Source organism: Neodiprion pinetum, chromosome 7, assembly GCF_021155775.2.
Source record: "Neodiprion pinetum isolate iyNeoPine1 chromosome 7, iyNeoPine1.2, whole genome shotgun sequence".
Classification (NCBI taxonomy): domain Eukaryota; kingdom Metazoa; phylum Arthropoda; class Insecta; order Hymenoptera; family Diprionidae; genus Neodiprion; species Neodiprion pinetum.
Window position 1 is genome coordinate 7,756,425 of NC_060238.1, and position 14,310 is coordinate 7,770,734.

A 14,310-nucleotide genomic window follows, 5' to 3' on the forward strand; every position below is an offset into this window, starting at 1 on the left:
GTTTTAGGATTCAGTTACATATACGAACGATTCACAACAATTAAAATATTTTTCTGAACAATACCAGGTTTGAAAAACACAAATACCATCCCACTAATTATCGATAACCAGAAACTCCAGAGCTCTGTGTTTGTCGAATGTCGCTTTGAAAAATATTTGCATTTCACAAAACAACTCATTAACTCAGTCTTGGATTTCGGAAATTTTACATTATTATATAGTAAAAATTTGACGTGCAGAGTAACGAGCATTTTTGTAGCCGCATACAAAAATGGCATTAACTTTTTGAGAGGCAATGGGACGTATACGTCCCACCTGTTAAATCTCAGTTTTTTTTTTTCATATTTTTAGTATATTTTTACATTTTTTATACGTACATAAACACCTTTTAGACTCTCGGGTGCCTAAGTCATTAAAATTTCATGCGAAATTGTAATAATTTATTTATATGTTTGTTATAAACAATTAATGTGAAAAAACTCGCATCTTTTATTTCCCAAAATTATAAATTGACGGCAAAAATTATGAATTTGTGGATGACTAAAACCAATTTTTAGAGGGTATTTAGACACTACAGATGTATTTTTTGGTAATCTTAGAACTAAGGATCAATCAAATACAATCATGAAAGGTCGATAATTGGAACAATGTCAATAACTGGGACACTCACCTTATATCACGGTATTGAAAATATCTTTATATACTTGAGGACTTATTCATAGAAAAATAATGTGAATTCAGAATAATACGAATTATAGTGTTAATTCACGGCTTTGCCCATAGTTGATATAAATGGTATAAGAAACGGTACAACTGAAACGTTACTACTAATATTTGTAAGTCTCACGGAGACGTTTCCAGAACTGTATGGAGTCCTGGTCAGGATTTACTCCTGGGATAATTTCCGCCCCAATAGCCATATAATTCTTTGCGGCAGTTGTAACCGGTTCCCATTTTGCGTTGATTAGGTCGTCGAGTTTGGGAGTTGGATTTCTTAAAAGGAATGAGAATAACATTTGTCAATTGTAAAAGCATGAATGCACAGCGACTTGCGGGTAAGAATCACGTAACTTTTATACCCACCCAGTTCTCGCAAAGTCAGTCCACATTCTGAGAAATCTTTTCGAGATCAACTCCTCCGTTGAACCCGGCTCAATGAAGTTTATATGACGAAAATGGGCCGGGTAGAAGATAAATGGAAGCTCATCACCATGCGCGACACCTGCGGAATAACGTTTAATAGACTAGGAATCATTTGTATTTGTTGTGTATTGTGATATTAGATCCCGAAAATAAGCGGATAGACAGACGAATGATTAAATTATAACTTACAATACGTTGTGTATTGAATTAAATTTAATGTAACTAAATCTCACATTATACTTAAATAAATCGAGTTAAACTGTTCTATTTCTGCTATAGGCAGGAAATATCACGGTATGATTAAGCAGACTCGTTCATTCCCATGTGCTGTACATCATGGTTCTGATGCGACTCTCTATGATACTCGATACAACACACTACAATATTTACATTTTACACATCCCTCCATACCAACACATAATTTCATCCTACTTACAATACATAGACTACTGAAAACCATAACCAGATACAGTGTGAGACTACGCAGCATCTGCTCAACCATTTTATGATATGTTCAATTAGCTATGTCTTTACCTGACTGTTGGGTTGATTAAGAGATCATTACTAAAAATTTATTTTACATAATGTAATAATTTGTAAACGGTGATGACGTACCTTCGATGTCTTTCTCGACGAAATGTGTTGTGGAAAGTTTTCGGGGCGGGTTATGGAAGAACCGATACAAGTACGTTGGAGATTTTGCTTCGCTTCGATTTTCAACTAGATCGTGAATGCCAACAAGGTACTCAATGTCCCCGGTGTACTGGATGTAGTCCTCAATCACCTCTGCGTTAAATGGTTTATCCTTGAAGTAAAATTTTCTGATCTCTTTGATGGCGATCGGCACCTTCGATAGATGCAATCTGCAGAGACCGTGAGATACTCTAGTCTCGAAATATTGGTCACCATTGGCGTACACTTCATCCGTTAGACCTGGGAGAAATAAATATTTGTTCAGAACTCAGTTGCTGAACAGAACTCTAGAAGAATTTCATGTATGTACAGCCATCAGTGGGGAATAACCATCGATCGGATGGTCAACCATAACTGTAAATTCTTCATACAGATGCTGTTTACTTGCCCACCTACGGTACAGTCGAGCCCTTCGTGACTGACGTAGCCGAGCATGAGCGGCACATCGTAACAACCATCAGCCGGAATTTCGCGTGCAGAACGTGGAAGAAATGGTTCCGAACTTTTGTCATCAACGCAGACTCCAAAGGTGGCAATGCTTAATGATATTTCCTAAGATCCGACGAAAAGAAAAATAACATTGAATTAGTGTTGTTACACTTGTAAACTAATGGTTTTAAATGGCCTATAGAGTAATTGTCTAATCTGAAAATGTTTATTAAAATAAGTGTAATTTAACTTTATAAGATTAAATAGCCAAATTTGGAAAAATGCAACAGAAAATTATTTATTTGAACTATTGTAGGTGTAACTACTGCAGTTAGCGCATTCATACATCAGGTAATGCCGAACAATAATATGCAAAAACTTTTGTTTCATGCAAGAATGACACCACAAAATGTATTCATGCAAAAGGTGGTATGTCAATTACAGGAATACATTTTCGGCATTATTGTTGAGTAAACGAACGTTTTTTTTTCTTTTTTTTTTTTAATATTGCATTCGTCAGTATCTTATGTAAAATCGCGCTAACAGCAGCATTTTTACATCCGTGATGCGTAGGTTTTGATAATAGTCAAGATAAGTGACACTTTACTCGGTCGGTAAGTACCGACTATGACATCACGAACTTATACCAACTTCCGGAGTTCGGATATCCTCCTGAGCTTTAGCAAGTTCGAGGGCTGGAATAGTGCGAAGAAATTCGACAATCTTATGCGGATCCTTGGTGTCCTTCCCAAGGTGTTTAACAAGTCGGTGCGCTAACTCGACAGTCTTGGAAACACTGGCCCAGGGATTGAAAGCCACGCCACTATGTGCAATCGCCTTTTCAAAAAGACCTGCGCAGATGAGAATTAGATCGATACAGATAGTCAAGAGATCAGAATGAAATTTCTTGAATCTGACCTTTGGAGAGGGGTGAGAGCAGGTGATAATGAACAGATGAGCCTCCAGCACTGTGTCCAAAGATCGTAATATTCTTTGGATCCCCGCCAAATTTCCCGATGTTTTCTCGCACCCATTTGAGCCCTGCGACTTGATCCTTCATTCCAAGGTTTCCAGGCGCCACCTCGTGGTCGAGATGCAGAAAACCTGGAAAATTGAACGAATACAAAAATGCCATGTGGCTTAATCGAATAGCAAGAAGCGTGCACCCACCAAAAACACCAAGTCTGTAGTTCATGCTCACGACGACGACATTCATCTTCACCAAACGGCTCGGACCGTAAAGATTTGAACCACCGTCACCCCATATGAAACCTCCACCATGAATCCAGACCATCACCGGTCGTGAACCCTCTAATGAGGGAGTTGCGACGTTCAAGTAAAGACAATCGTCATCTCCCTCAATTTGACGAGAACACTCGTCGCGCTGTGGGCATTGGTTTCCTTCTGCCAAAGCATGTCGTATCCCTGTCCATGGCTGCAGAGGCTGAGGTTCCTAAGAAGTCGCGCATTTTTTTTTTTTTTTCTTTTTTCGTAAACGAACTTCTGCACAAATCAGTGGTCGAAATATATTTGAAATCTCTTCTAAACTGCAAAAACTTTTTCCTAAGGTGCATTCAAATGGCTAATCATCGGAGTCAGCAATCAGCGTTGTTGTTTGAATGAAGTAACAAGGAACAGTTCGAAACATATTGCGTGTCTTATGCTATAAGGATATGTGCACCAAAAAACTGAATTTGGTGGTAAAACCGCATATAATTTTTTTTCGCCTTATGTGCTACGAAGCGCATGTCTACACTAAAATTATTCGAAAAAATAAATAAAGGTAAGAGGCCCTATGTTTGGTGGATATGCCCTATCAGCTTCAAAATATATTTCGAACGACGCAAAAATCATCGAAACGTAAAGATTTATCTATTTCAGGAAACATTTTTAAAAAAATTTATCTTCTCAAAAAATAATATCGAACAGTTATATAGTTATAAGAAACTGTATAAAGTTATAAGCGGCGTTTTTTTTCTTTTTAGTTCTTGCGAGGGTTTTAAAAATCTGCGTTCCGAAGGTTTTTGAGTTTTGAGAGAAAAAAAATGCGGATGCGCTCTTATAGTATACCATTGGATGGAATGATGTTTTTATTGTACGGTTAATAGTGAAAGGGCGTAATCACTAGTAGGCACTTACGTCGTTCAAGCGTTAATCAACATTTTTATTCTTACGAAGAAAAAATTTTGTTTCTGCTCTTCTACCATTATACGTGGTATAAGGTTGTATAACGACGCATACAACCTTATATTATTAGACACACGACGTATGTTAACAGAAATAAGTAGTAGTAAGTAACCGCAACAATTCATTCATCTGTGATCACGCTCACAACCGGTGTCAAATGCCGGCTACACACACTTTCAAAGACAGGAATAAAATTGCTGTGCGTGAACATCGCCTCTCGACTATCAGCTATGAATATTCACCTTGAATCTGAGATCTCCGACCGGAGGTGCGGCGTAAGGAACTCCTTTGAAAGATATAAAGGACCCTCCGAATTCATTCTCGACCTCGGCACCGCGGAGCAATCCTTGTTTCACGTTGACAACCGGACCAGCCATGACAAACTTTCTTCCTCCGACAAAACGGCATGCACTAAGCAACACGTGCTGCGCTGTACTATTTTTGGGTGTGTGTGTGCGTGTGTGCGTGTGTGTGAAAGAAGCCAAGCCGCAGAACGGAATAGCTACATGCTCGCGCATGTGCTGTACGCAGTATAAGCCGTGTCTTTTCTGTCTCACAGAGAGTGCGAGTGAAAGACTCCCGCTTGACGACATAAACAATTAAACTTTTAGTGAAGTGACGCTATGTTATGAGTTGAAAGTTATAACGAGTTATAAGATTTTTAGAATCATTATAATGTTGTAATAACTTGGCGTCAAGACACTGCTGCGTCTCTTAATCCTATGTTTTTTTCAGGAATAATAAAATGTGACCGCATGGATGTTTTCTGTTTTCCTTGCGTGATTGACAATCATGCGCCATAACCTCGCTATACGCAGTCTATGATATTTACATACAAATACTTCTTTCCTCTTCCAAAAAAATGCTATTTCTGTTTGATCAAAGAGTAGTAAGGATGGCGGCTGCATTGACGGTGGAGCGAGAAATAAGCCGCATGACCACGTTATTGGGTTTCTGTGTTATCAAGATTTTCAAATTATCAAGCTATTTATAATAAATTGATTCGTAGCAAACATGTTGAAGGTTTTTTGCGTTAATGGGTTTTTGGATACATTGAAAAACGACTCATCTTAAAACTATCAATTCTTAAATATTACTGAAATTAAATTCTTGTACAATTAAAATACGAGTACTATAAAAGTGTGATTAATTATGCTAATGCGAGTGTATATGACGGTATATCATAGTACAAACAGAAGTCATACGCGTGCGAAAGGGATGCATAAGCTTTTTCAAAGACTTTACCAGTGTGAGAGAGACAACACTTCCCCACCGAGCTGTCTCTATCTTTACGGCAACGGCAAGCTAGCCATATACCTAACCACGCAGTGATCTACCTAACCTAACTTAACCTTACCTGAGCTCACCATGCGGTGATTGTTGTTTTCCTCCTACATTATCGATGAGAGGAGCGACCACGGTTACCAATCGTTGAAATTCCCCAGAACCAGAGGTAATTATATGTCAAAGTATTTATAACTTGGTAATCTAACGAACATTCAAAGTGCGAATGAGGGTCGGAGCGATGGAGTTGGACTGATTGTGAGTTTGTGTCCTCCCAAAACTCTTGTAAGAGTTCTTGCGGCCACAGGTCCAACTATAGAATCATCAATGATACGCTTCAACGTCGGTATTTTCACCGATTTCGCTGATCTGTTTGGCTCCCGCAACGACTGCTTGTTCAAATTACAGACAAACGTCTTATATTATCACTACCACCGATGTTACAATAGTGCGTATTATTTGATTTAACAGTTGGTACTTCTTCTCAGCCTTTATATCAGCAGCCAGTCGAGGACGCAAGAGACTCACTGCAGGTGGAATAGAAACGATTACTCAATGAAGGTACGAGGTGTGGTTATTAAATAACCGGTCTGAAGTCATAAGACTTTTTATTCATCATCAATTACAGCAGAGGTTTTTTCGCCTTCAATGTACTCCCCTTGGCGATCCCTACACCGCTCCATACGACGTTTTCATTGTTGAAAGCAGTACTGGAAGTCCTCTTCTGTCAGCCGATTAAGAACCTCCGTCGCTTTTGCTTTAACCTTTTCCACAATTCCAAATCTTGTCCCCATTAGCGCCGACTTGACCTTAGGAAATAGAAGAAAGTCACAGGGGGCAAAGTCGGGCGAGTACGGTGGATGTTCCAACACGGTGATGCCGTATTTTGCGAGGAACGCTTTCACAGACAAGGCAGAATGGGCTGGTGCATTGTCTTGGTGAAGGATCCAGGACTTAGTCTTCCGCAAATCGGGTCGTCTTCTTACACGCTCACGTAGGGCCGTCAAAATCTCAATGTGGAACCGTACTTGCCCGACCTTGCCCCCTGTGACTTTTTTCTATTTCCCAAGGTCAAGTCGGCGCTGAAGGGGACAAGATTTGGAAGTGTGGAAGCGGTTAAAGTAAAAGCGACGGAAGTTCTTAAGCGGCTGACAGAAGAGGACTTCCAGCACTGCTTTCAACAATGAAAACGTCGTATGGAGCGGTGTAGGGATCGCCAATGGGAGTACATTGAAGGCGAAAAAACCTCTGCTGTAATTGGTGATGAATAAAAAGTGTTATGACTTCAGTCCGGTTATTTAATAGCCACACCTCGTATGTAATAGAAGCAACAACCAGCTCCAGCCGTATGGAACCAGTATATGTCGAATTTGATGTTGGTGGATGGCGATATGTTAAAATGTTCTGCATTCAATTTGATGTTCAATCAGATTCAATAAGATTGTTGAACAAACTTCTTTTATATCACCGTGACATGAGAACCGACTGTGAGTAATTGTATTATGCGAATAATTAAACATGTCGTTAATTCTATATCTTACAATTATTTATACAGATTACAGGACAAGGGAATACAGATGCTATGTGAAACCTGAGGGTTTAGCAATCTCGCATTTACTCTTGTTCATCAGCGGATTTCATTCCAACTCCGTAGATCACTGCAGTTTTCTGGTAGTGTCAGTTGTACGGATACGTTTCCAAAACTGCCACAGTTTTTCGTCAGGATCAACTCCAGGCGTGAGCTCTGCGTCGATGTTCAAGTAATTCTTGGTGGTTGTTGATATTGGTTTCCAGTTTTCTGTGATTAATTCGTCAATTTGTGGCGTCGGATTTCTGTATCAATAAGCAGTTAGAGAATCACAGATGGATAGTGAATGAAGAACTACTTTACTAACTACTGGTGACACTTATAAATGGATTTCGTATTTACCCAGTCTTTGCAAAATCTGTCCACAACCTGAGGAATCTCTCGGAGATGATTTGTTCAACTGAACCTGGTTTGATAAAAGGAACGTCACGGAACGCTTCGGGGCGGAAGATGTACGCCAACTCGTCCATGTGTCCAGCACCTGAAGAAACATTGCTCAAGTATGCATGTAACGACGTGCGTGTCTATATCTACATCTAAATGAATATAGTTGAGAAAGTCAATGACTATTGTAAAAAAAGAATTAACTTACCTTTAATATCGATTTCTAAACGCAGCAAATGCTTGCTCAGTTTCTCCGGTGAGTCGTGAGAGAAACGATAAAAATATGTTGGAGACTTTGCCTTGGCTTGAATTATCGCTGCTTCATGGATACCGAGGACGAAGCAAATGTCACCCAGAAATTGAACGTAACTATCAATGTTATCCTTGGATATCTCCTTACCCCCAAAGTAATAATCCTTGATCTCTGCTCTGGCATGTGACATCTTTGATGTAGGAAATTCATATAAAATACGGGATACTAGGTCCTCGAATATTTGCTCCATCCTCAAATCTCCCCGACTTGCGAATGCTGGGAATAACCGTACGATGAATTTGAAAGATAAATTTTTGTTTCATTGAATTTGAAACCATCGTATCCCTCAAGTGTCGTAGTAATTCAATTCACGGTCTTTATTGCGCTTAATTTGCTTACTCTGGATGAGGATAACTCCCTCAACGCTGTTGTATCCAAACATGACAGGCACATCTTGCGCTTCGTAAATCAGTTCACAAGGATGACGTGGAATAAAGGGATCAGCGCTTTTGCTGTCAATGCTGGGTCCAAATGGAATAAGTGATCCGGTTTTATCCTGAAAAATGTCAGAAGCTTCTTGGGAAGAGTTCTTCTATCATCCACAACTAGTTCTACTGATTTTTAACGATAATACAATTGTAGCAAAATCTGCACAGGTGTGGAATTGGTAAGCAACCATTTGGATTCACTTGAAATTGATCCAAGTCACTTGGAGTCTAATGAAGTCAGCTAAAGTCATTTGAATTTACTTAAAAGGTTTTCGTAACAATGAGGTCCTCTAAAATCATGTTCATCCTGTTGAAGCTAGTTCAAGTCTTTTGTATCCAATTGCAGTATTTCGAATTCATAAAGAATTAAAGCTGCTTTCACACAGAATGATCAATCCCGTATATTCATTCTATCCGTTAAATCATACGTACTACCCGCGTATAATTACCCAGAATAGTCAATGAGTGTGCACGAACCGGAAGGCTGGCAAGTTTCTGCAGAGCGCCGGCAAGTTCATGAGCTGCGATAGTACGAAGATATTTAACGATTTCCTTCGAGTCAGTGGTTTCCTTCCCGAGGTGGGCGACGAGGCGACGTGCCAAATTGACAGGACTGGTGGTACATGACCATGGATTAATTGCCACGCCACTTTGTACGATTGCCTTATGAAAAAGGCCTAAAAATATAAGAATCATCAGTCGTCAAATAATTGTCATAGCTTTTCACTTTGAACACAACCACCGAGAACAGAAGAAAGCACTATCCACGTACTGTCTTGTCAAGAATCATATTACATTTATTCTTCAATGTTTCAGCGAAGACAAAAATATGCTCGCACCCTTACTAAACGGTGACAGAAGATGGTAATGAACGGAAGCACCACCAGCACTTTCTCCAAAGATTGTCACGTTGTTCGGATCTCCACCAAATTGGGCGATATTTTCCTTCACCCATTTCAGGGCAGCGGCCTGATCTTTTAGTCCCATATTTCCGGCTGCCTCCTCATCTTCAAGCTGGAGAAAGCCTGTAGACATCGGAAATTGACAAATAAAATTCACTTTGCTGGGAAATAGTGATTGCAAAAATTGGCTCACCAAAAATGCCAAGTCGGTAATGAATTTTGACGACAACCACATTGTGCTTCACTAAATAGTCTGGGCCGTAAAGCTTAGACCCGGCGTCACCCCACATGAAACCTCCGCCATGAATCCAAACCATTACTGGTCGTGATCCTTTCAAGGACGTTGTGGCCACATCGAGGTAAAGACAGTCCTCATCCCCCTCAATTTTTTCAGAATATATTTCAAGTTGTGGACACTGAGGGCCTTCATCTAAGGCTTCGCGCACGCCAGTCCATGCCTGCTTCGGTTGCGGGTCCTATTGAGTTTTTTCAATCAAAGTTTGAGCATTAGTGACAAGTCGTTCGATAGACTGGTATTTGCAATTAAATCGATGCTGTCAAGTTCGGCATTTACCAAACGGAAAATCTCTACTCTGATAACGTACCACAACAAAAAATAGAAACAGACCGTAAGATACGCACGTGTGCAATGACATAAGCTTAATAATTATGCTTGTGTAGGTACGCGTATTTCCCTTACTTCGAACTGGCAAATTGTACTCTGAATCTTATCACACCGATAAGAATCCGTGATAGGTAAGACTTCCAACGGTAAAAGAAGTGTGGGGGTGTAATCAACTACTGGTGATGTAAGAGGATTACCCTTTGCATTCAATTTAAAATGTGTCCGATGTTTTGGCAACATACGAATGAATCGAAACATGGAAACGCTCGGAATTCTTTAATAAATCAGAATCACCACTTTCTTTCTGTAACCTTTGACATTCATTAACGTATTGTGCAATGGATTCCAATTATAAACATCATCGCCATATATGTTAAGTCGAAGAGGTCAGTGAAAAAAAATATAACTGATATGATTTTGAACTTTTTAATATGTACCAACTGAGTGCGTAATGTATTTGGTATCTAGGTTTTCAGTATTAAAATGAAAATTGCATGCGAAATGTGATGTGTCCAAAGCCCGTACAGAGAAATCAAATTTCAATTAGTAGCATATAGTAGCAATAGTTGGACAGTTTCAGGACGTAATCTGGTATATAAAAATGTAGTCTAAGTCAGCAAAATTTCGTTGGAAATTCACAGAAGCTACATCTACATCATTTGTTGAAATAATTAGACAAAGCTTCCTAACTATCTATTCGGAGATGTCAGTCCAGTCCAGTTAAACACTTACCTTGAATCTTAACTCGCCGACTGGTGGCTCGGCGAAAGGAACGCCCTTGAAAGAAATGAAGGCCTCTCCAACCTTGCTCTTGACCTCAGCACCCCGGAGCCAACCTTGCTTGACAAGAACAGTTGGGCGGTACATAACTGACGCTTCTCTCTGATGGACTAGAAGCAAATTCCGTAATCATTTCGAAGCCATCCTTATATCCCCTCTTACCTGATTTATTTGACAGATTACTCAAGAATGACGTTGGCGATTTATCGTATCTTAGTGCTTGGATATATTCGATCTTGGCATATATTGTACCAGTGAACGAGTGCTCAAAATTCATGGTCAGGGTTACGTGCTAATAAAGAGAACATCGGACGCACATCCTTGATCTACACCAATATTCGCCCACTGATCACGACATCGTGTATTTTTAATTATAATTACTAGAGATCCACTAAAATGAACTATGACACTAATAATCGGTAAATTAAAGATTCAACTATATGAGAATTCTCGTGTTTCTACTGCACAACTACGGCTCTATGCCTTAAATCATTCCTATGAAGGAGATGATGTATCCTCCAACCACACTCTTGATCGCACAATCAGCTCCACAGAGCGTGATCCTTCTGTTAGGACAACCGTTGTTAGCTGGATCATGTAGAATGTTGTCAATCTTACAGACTAACTCTTAAGTCCACGGCTATCCTTAATACGTAACCCCACCTGTCTTTTACGATGAATCCATTACACATCACTGCATATCTCTTACTATACAGGCGCGTAGAAATAACGTAAGAGAAAATCGATATTCAAGAAATCGAGTCACGTCCAATTTGAGTAAACATTTCATTCTATTCCCGTAAAAATATGCTGTTTCAATACTCAATACCTGTAAATATTATGTAGAAATATTCATTATATTAAACACAGAATTATAGGTAATTCAAAATTTATAATTTCAACCCAGAAAAAATGATTGCTGACGTAGGGCTATTTTTAAATACCTCAAAATTAGTATTCATGAATCAGGCACATTACGTCTAATTAGGTCATAATTTCATAGATTCTATCTCCAAGTATTTTCCACTAGGTATTTTGTATTGATACACATCCACTTAAGATACCAGCAACCTTGTACCATAATTACCTGATAATGAGTCGCACGCTTTGAACAGTGTAACGCGCAACGGTTGCGATTTTAAAATAAAAGGAATGCCACAATGAAAGCTCCTTTCCCACCATTCATGCAAACTCACGATACAATCCACCATAGTAATGACATATGGGCATTAAGTAGAAAATAAGATGTATTGGTTCAACTTTTTAGGTATCGAAGGTCAACGAACAATTATCAAAAATCATTAAAAATTATCACGTTCCATTGACGTTCCCGTCCTTGGAGGGCGGGGGGTTTCTCAGAGCTATCGAATTATTTACAAAACCCAATGCATGATTCTGTATAATAGAAAAAAAGTTAGATTACAGAACAAAGACTGGAAGAGAGATCGGATGTTCTTTTACAGAATTGCGAAGTGAATACTTTCATCATAATACTTAGAACAAAACCGTGAAAAATGATCAAGAACAGTTTATGTTCGGTTCAAATGTCCAACGGTCGTCAACTATAACGAGAATTAGGTTAGAGATTCGCAATCTTTCTGTAATTCGTTATATAAGTTGTGTCAAAGACCTTGTAAGAAAAAAAAAATCTGTTTTTATTCGTGAGGATGCTTGAGTACCATGATATTAAATAATTTCTCAAGTTTTTAAGAAAACTGCACCTGAGTGACGTTACCCACAACCAATGCCAGTTAGAGGACGGCGACAAGGACGAGAATAAATTACGAAGAAGGTGGCAACTCGGCCAAACACTGGGATATGGAGTCTACTATCGTGGATATATTGCTCAAACATAAAAGACTATCAGAAATGCTTTTTCTCGCAAAACTATCAGACATAGCCAAACGCTCTCGCAGCTTTACTTGTAGAGCTCGCCGAGACCTTGAAAGCTCGTGAACGTAACTTTCCTCTAGGTATCAGTGAAAGTTTAGTCAGCGTTCGCATAAATTCGTGATCCCGTTCCGATTTGACTTACATATGTATATCATTACATCTCAAGAATTATTGATCTGGCTGTAACAAAAATTCAGCCCAAAACCTAGCTAGACGTAGCATAGATCCATAGAAAAAAAAACATCCAAATCGATTGAACAGTTCTGGTGTTATAAGCGAACATATGAACAAGCAGAGAGAAGTTGAGTTTTACATTATATGCATTATAGGTATATGCCCCACGGGGCATTCCGCGTCAATTCGATCACGGTTTCTAATTTTGCTGAAAAATTTGTATGCACTTGTCCGAACTTTAAAATAATATCCTGAATTTTTTCAGATTTCTTTTTTTAGAAAGTTTGTTTTACTTACGGTTTTTTAAAACCAACATGTCTTTGGCCGTAGCTTAGAAATCTGCAAAAATTCTGTAAATCAAAATGGTTCAGCTTAAACCTAGAGTGAGCCAGCGTTGTCGTCTTGTTCCTCAAGTTTTTTTCTGGAGAAATATTTTCATATGTAACACTGGATAGTTAGTATTTTTCTCGAACAAAAACAATTGATAGGAAAAATCCGGACAAATTCTTAAAATTCTTGGATTGTGTATAAAATTGTTTCAGTAGCAGTCCACAAAAACCTGACTATTGCTTCTATTTTTGTTCATTTGTTTTTACTTTTCGAAGTTCGAATTGTAATAGAAGCAAACGCCGACCCCCTACGAGTCTAGCCTTCAAAATTTTTTATGTTTTAAGCAAGATTTGTCGGGATTTTAATAAATCGCAATAGTAAATTCGTAGAATTTATGCCATTTCTTTATTTCTGCCTCAAATGAAAATATGTTGTTCAGAATTCTGTATTGAATGGGGCTGTCAAGCCCTTTTTCGCGTCTGAAAAACGTAGACTTCGATATTCGGAGATAAGTACGCCAGAGTCAAAATCGACCACGGCACCCCCTTAATGGGAGATCAAATTTTACGAAAAACTCCTAACGCCGACACCAGTGAACCAGCTGAATATTTGACACCAGTTTCTCATTACAAATGAAAATCTCATATAATGTCAATCTGAAGCTTCTTGAATGGACTGAAAAAACATATTTGTCTATTCGAATATTCTAACATTAAATTAGAACCCGACGATAATAGAGTTGATCAACAATGGTGAAAACAAGTCGTCAGCTCGACCTATATGAGAACAATTTGACAATGTGATTAATAAACCAAAGAATGCGAGACGCACAAGACGCATTATATATCGTTCTACTTTCTTGTTATTTTATTTTATCACCTTTCGGAAAATCGTGGGAACGATCGTCAGGGAAATATTACAAGCATGTCATTTACCTATTTAGCAAATCAAGCGTAACGCCAAAAGATAGAAGGTTGAGTAGAAATTAATGGCTCCAAGTGATAATATCCCGAAACTTTCAACACCTCGCAACAAAATATCTCGTCAAAATAAACTCGCAATAATAACACACAACAATAATATCATGAGACAATATAACCATAGACAAAAACATCTCACGATAAAAACATCTTATGGGACAAAATGAGTTCATCTGC

At 38.7% G+C, this 14,310-nt stretch overlaps 2 protein-coding genes and 1 long non-coding RNA gene across 6 annotated transcripts; 1 reads left to right on the plus strand and 2 right to left on the minus strand.

Annotated features, from left to right (window-relative positions):
- Nucleotides 1–370: 370 nt before the first annotated feature.
- Nucleotides 371–6,008, minus strand: LOC124223649 (carboxylic ester hydrolase-like). Of its 3 annotated transcripts, none has more exons than XM_069137900.1 (9): nt 5,820–6,008; nt 4,695–4,863; nt 3,436–3,718; nt 3,184–3,369; nt 2,917–3,116; nt 2,229–2,388; nt 1,759–2,076; nt 1,084–1,222; nt 371–993 (listed from the first exon to the last, which is right to left on the minus strand). In XM_069137900.1, exons 2-9 carry the CDS (start codon nt 4,827–4,829, stop codon nt 828–830), a joined length of 1,587 nt encoding a protein of 528 aa, XP_068994001.1. In that variant the 5' UTR covers nt 4,830–4,863; nt 5,820–6,008; the 3' UTR covers nt 371–827. The 3 variants fall into 3 exon arrangements, with proteins under 3 accessions (XP_068994001.1, XP_068994000.1, XP_046491830.2); XM_069137899.1 differs by having other exon boundaries at nt 5,810–5,950; XM_046635874.2 differs by lacking the exon at nt 5,820–6,008 and having other exon boundaries at nt 4,695–5,102.
- Nucleotides 5,763–9,464, plus strand: LOC124223650 (uncharacterized). 2 transcript variants are annotated; one of them, XR_011177682.1, is made up of 6 exons: nt 5,763–5,905; nt 6,208–6,297; nt 7,062–7,223; nt 7,292–7,840; nt 7,942–8,628; nt 9,266–9,464. It is a non-coding gene; the product is annotated as an uncharacterized lncRNA (long non-coding RNA). The 2 variants fall into 2 exon arrangements; XR_006884344.2 differs by having other exon boundaries at nt 6,208–7,223.
- On the minus strand, nt 7,392–13,134 carry LOC124223643 (carboxylic ester hydrolase-like). The gene is made up of 9 exons (XM_046635863.2): nt 13,121–13,134; nt 10,709–10,866; nt 9,545–9,827; nt 9,289–9,474; nt 8,927–9,126; nt 8,361–8,517; nt 7,917–8,237; nt 7,667–7,805; nt 7,392–7,569 (listed from the first exon to the last, which is right to left on the minus strand). Exons 2-9 carry the CDS (start codon nt 10,841–10,843, stop codon nt 7,392–7,394), a joined length of 1,599 nt encoding a protein of 532 aa, XP_046491819.1. The 5' UTR covers nt 10,844–10,866; nt 13,121–13,134.
- Nucleotides 13,135–14,310: the final 1,176 nt, after the last annotated feature.